The sequence below is a fragment of the Gekko japonicus genome, unplaced genomic scaffold (assembly GCF_001447785.1).
Source record: "Gekko japonicus isolate JY-2015 unplaced genomic scaffold, Gekko_japonicus_V1.1 scaffold6104, whole genome shotgun sequence".
Classification (NCBI taxonomy): domain Eukaryota; kingdom Metazoa; phylum Chordata; class Lepidosauria; order Squamata; family Gekkonidae; genus Gekko; species Gekko japonicus.
In genome coordinates this window covers 10,778-15,083 of record NW_015171076.1, presented here as the reverse complement: position 1 = coordinate 15,083, position 4,306 = coordinate 10,778, and the positions used below count along the sequence as shown (strand labels likewise).

The following is a 4,306-nucleotide window of genomic DNA, read 5'->3' as shown; positions in this document are numbered from 1 at the left end:
CAGGACGGAGGCAGCTCCTGGAGGGCCGCTCTGAGTGGAGCTGAATGAGGCAATGGACAAGAGCCCCCTCCCAAATGTTCCAAATATACAAATCCCACTAGTAGAAAACACCATCAAAAATTGCCAAAACAATATATTAAACAATTACAAAGTTGGTGGTATCACAACAACAACAACAACATGAATGCATACTGTAACCATAATAAGGCATAAGAGACAATATTTCCTCCTTTGAAGATAAGACATAAAGTCCACGTAGTCAGTGTAACTTGATAGGAGGAGTCCACAGAGTCATAACATTGTCCAAACAGCCTTTGCAAAAGACGCCTTGTGGTCATTGTTCCCTCTAAGCTGAGTTAGTGTGAGCTAACTCACAGTTTTTTAGCCTCCAACTCACATATTTTTGTCTTAGCTCAGGAAGGAGGGCCCCAGAGCAAACTAATTTATGCAGGAGGCAAACCGCTTGGTCACAACTTTAATGCCAGTAGCTCACCAGGTAGGATTTTTGCTCACAAGAATCCACAGCTTAGAGGGAGCATTGCTTGTGGTCTGTTGAAATTGCTGAAATCAGGTTCCACTTACGCAGCCGGCAAACTGAAGAAGTTGAAGGAAAGGCATCTTCCGAGTATCTAGGACGGGCGTGTGATGTGACACTAATCTTTTTTCCCCTTTGCTTTTTTGGACCCTCCCGTATGTGGGCTGCCGGCCAGTCCGGTGGCCCCACTGGTGTTTCCTCCGAGGCCTGTGGTCCTTTCTTCACGAGAGGGTTGGGAGCCAGTGAGCTCCTCCTCCCCGAGTGGCTGGATTTGGCCCGGGTGCTCTGGGGTGTTTCTCATTGCTCCTGGCGCTGCGCTCTGGGGGTTGCCCTGCAGCAGAAGGGACCGTGGGCACCCGTGCCCCGCGAGGGAGAAGCCCAAGGGACAGGAGGCTGCGTTGCCCGAAAGGGGAGGGCGTTGGTGGGTCTCGCTGGACCTGAAGTGTGTTCGGCCAGTTGCAGATGTTAAAACGGGGAGAGGGGCAGCCGTGCAACGGTGAACATCTCCGGCCAAAAAGGACAGCGGGTCTGGGAATCCATCAAGCACACAAGAGAAGCCCATGTTGGGTCAGACCAGTGGCCCATCCAGTCCAACACTCTGTGTCACACAGTGGCCAAAAATACCAGGTGCCCTCAGGAGGTCCGGCAGTGGGGCCAGGACACTGGAAGACCTCCCACTGTTGCCCCCTGCCCCAAGCACCAAGAATACAGAGCATCCCTTGCCCCAGCCTGAGAGTTCCTATCTAGACCTTGTGGCTAATAGCCCCTGATGGACCTCTGCTCCAGATGGTTATCCACTTCCCTCTTGGAACTAGGAGGAGGAGGAGATTGGATTTATACCCCGCCCTTCACTTGGAGTCTCAGAGCGGCTTACAAACTCCTTCCCTTCTCCTCCCCACAACAGACATCCTGTGAGGACAGCTCTTGTCAGAACTATGGCTTGCCCAAGGTCATCCAGCAGCTGCGAGTGGAGGAGTGGGGAATCAAACCCGGTTCTCCCAGACTAGAGTCCACGCACTTAATCACTACCCATGCTTGCCGCCGCCGCCACCACCTCCTGTGGCAGTGAATTCCACGTGTGAATCACTCTTTGGGTGAAGAAGGACTTCCCTTTATCCCTTCTAACCCGACTGCTCAGCCATTTCATTGAGTGCCCACGAGTTCTTGCATTGTGAGAAAGGGAGCTGATAGGAGGGCATTCTGCACTTGCTCAGAGGAACAGTCCATCCCCTACCCTTTGTACCTGTGATCTGTAGCTGAGCCCTGGTGCTGACCGTGGGGGCAGGATCTGAGTTGGAAAAACAGTAGCCGTGGGCTGGAATGGGGGAGGTCCGGGCTCAGAGTGGGCCAGATTGAGGGGCCTGACTCCGTTTTCCCTGCTGCTTCCACCAGGCGTTCGAGGAGGCGCACGTCGACGCGGTCATGATCCTGGGGGAGGCCTTCTCTGCCGCGGGCCCCTTCGACTTTGGCACCCAGAGCACGACCCGCGGCATCCAGGCGCTCATCCCCACAATGCTGAAACACCGCCTGTGCTCCCCGCCGGAGGAGAGCTACTCCCTGCACCGCAAGATGGCCGGCTCCTTCCTCATCTGTGCCCGCCTGGGAGCGGTCATCCCCTGCCGCGAGATGTTCGAGGAAGCCTACCGCTGCTATGCGGCGCAGGAGTGGGACTCAGCGTCAGCAGAGGGAATTTAATGCAAGGGAACGGCGCGTGGGCCAGGAGCCTCTGGGGGCGGAATCCGTCCTTTCTGACGCCCAGTTGGGGTGCCCCCATGATTTACGGTGCAGGATCCGCTTTGCCTTGGCTCACCGGAGCGGCTCCCAAGGAATGGGCGTTGTGTTGGTGCCTTACGTTTTGCCTTCTCTGCCCCTCTCTGGCAAGACCCCCCCCGTGCCTCTGGTCATCCCCACCGCAGAGAACCAGTCCCCTCCCTCCCCCCCCCACACGCACCAGTCCTCTTGCCCCTCGGGGGCACCCTGTAGCAGTGCAGGGGGCACTGCGTGAGGGCCAGGCCTTCTCTGCTGCCCCCTGCAGGCTGGGGGCCTCTGGTGCATCGCCTGCCTCTCACCGCCCAGGGGATGGGGCTGCCGGAGAGGAGATCATCATCCGGGGCAAGGTCGCTGGAATGTCGGACTAGACCAGCCTCCCCTGCCTTCCTGGCCCTCCGGCTGCCCTGTGCCCGTCTGTATCCTGTGGGGGGTAGGAAAGGACGGTGTCGGTGGCAGCCGGTTCTGTGAACTGCAGAGGGAGAGAGCAAAGGAAAGGGGTGGGCTTTCGGAAGGGCCCAGCAACGATTGAAGAACATAGAAACAACGGAGAGATCACGGGAAGGATGCAAACAGTGACGAAAACAGCCGTGATGTAGTATTATGAAAATATACATTTATAGACTGCTGTTTTTGCAGTGAGTAGTATTTCCTCAGCAAGTAATAAAGATGTACGGGAAGAATGTTGAGAATCGTCGACGTGTGAACTAATGTTACTCGCACAGCACACTTAGAAAAAGCGGTCATGTGAAACGGTAGTCTATGCAAATCCCGTTGTGTGGATGCGCACATCTTTATTGCTTGTTGAAGAAATACCACTCCCTGCAAAACAGCAGTCTAAATATATTTTCATAATACTACATCACGGCTGTTTTCATCATTGTTTGCAACGACTGAAGAGCAGCAGCCCAAAGCCGGAATGGGCTAGTTGGGGGCCGCAGGGGGTATTGCCCGTTCGAACCCCCCCCTTCCTGCACATGGATGGCAGCCAGTCTTGCTTGGGAGCTTCTCCCCCCCCCTCTAGATTTCTGGCCTCCTGTCACCTCCTCCCCTCCTTTTAAACCTTGGCTGTGGGCATTAACCCCGATGAAGGGGAGGAGGGAACCGGAACCCAGCCCTGAAGCTGGCGGTGGAGGGAGAGGGGCTTTCAGTCTTCCCTTCCTTGTCCTCTGCAGCAGGGGTGGGCTGTCTGTTGGGACAGAATTGGGGGTCTCCCCCTTTTTTACTCCAGTTGATTTTTTTTTCCCAGTGAAGGGGGCTGATTGTGGGAGAAAAGGGGAAGGGAGTTCAGTTGCAGTGTGAAATGTTTACATGTGTGGGGGGGGTGGCGTTTTATTCTCTGGGTCCATGACCCCCCGTTTTATCCTGGGCGTGGAAGCGTGTCTGCCTCAGCCGTATTAAAGTTCCACCAGCCCTCCGTGGAATTGTGTCTGTTTCTGCTCAGCTGCCCTTGAGCGTCAGGGACTTTTTTACTGCGACGGTGTGTTTGCTCGGGTTGTGCCGGGACTGCCGACAACGTTCGGCCGTCATCGGCCCTCTTAAACATCCAAAGCGAAAGCAGAAAAACTTTTAATAGTTCAACTCCCGAGACGGGTCCAGAAACCAGGAAAAGAAAGCCGAGCTGCAGGAATGGCTAAAGTAAACTCGGAAAGGAGTAGAACAAATTTTGGAAAACACTCGATCCTTTGGCAGCCGGTCTACCTTTCCCTTTTTCCTGCCGGCTCTGAGCAATAAGGGTTTTTCATGACTTGGCACGGGTAAGAAAAAAATTAGATGGTTCAGCCCTTCAGAGAAAAAGCTTTGGCGTGCCGCTTTCCCAGCAAAGCTCCTCCCACGTGTGGGTAGCCCACATCCTTGGGCAGCCGGTCTACCTTTCCCTTTTTCCTGCCGGCTCTGAGCAATAAGGGTTTTTCATGACTTGGCACGGGTAAGAAAAAAATTAGATGGTTCAGCCCTTCAGAGAAAAAGCTTTGGCGTGCCGCTTTCCCAGCAAAGCTCCTCCCA

At 54.8% G+C, this 4,306-nt stretch overlaps 1 protein-coding gene across 1 annotated transcript in view; it reads left to right on the top strand.

Annotated features, from left to right (window-relative positions):
* The window catches only part of LOC107117037 (aarF domain-containing protein kinase 4-like), a gene marked incomplete at its 5' end in the record, with an annotated part of 17,205 nt that extends 13,494 nt beyond the window's left edge, over window positions 1-3,711 (top strand). The window contains one exon of the mRNA XM_015419069.1: window positions 1,928-3,711. Coding sequence (XP_015274555.1) covers window positions 1,928-2,230 — 303 coding nt within the window. The remainder of the gene's footprint in view (window positions 1-1,927) is intronic.
* Window positions 3,712-4,306: the final 595 nt, after the last annotated feature.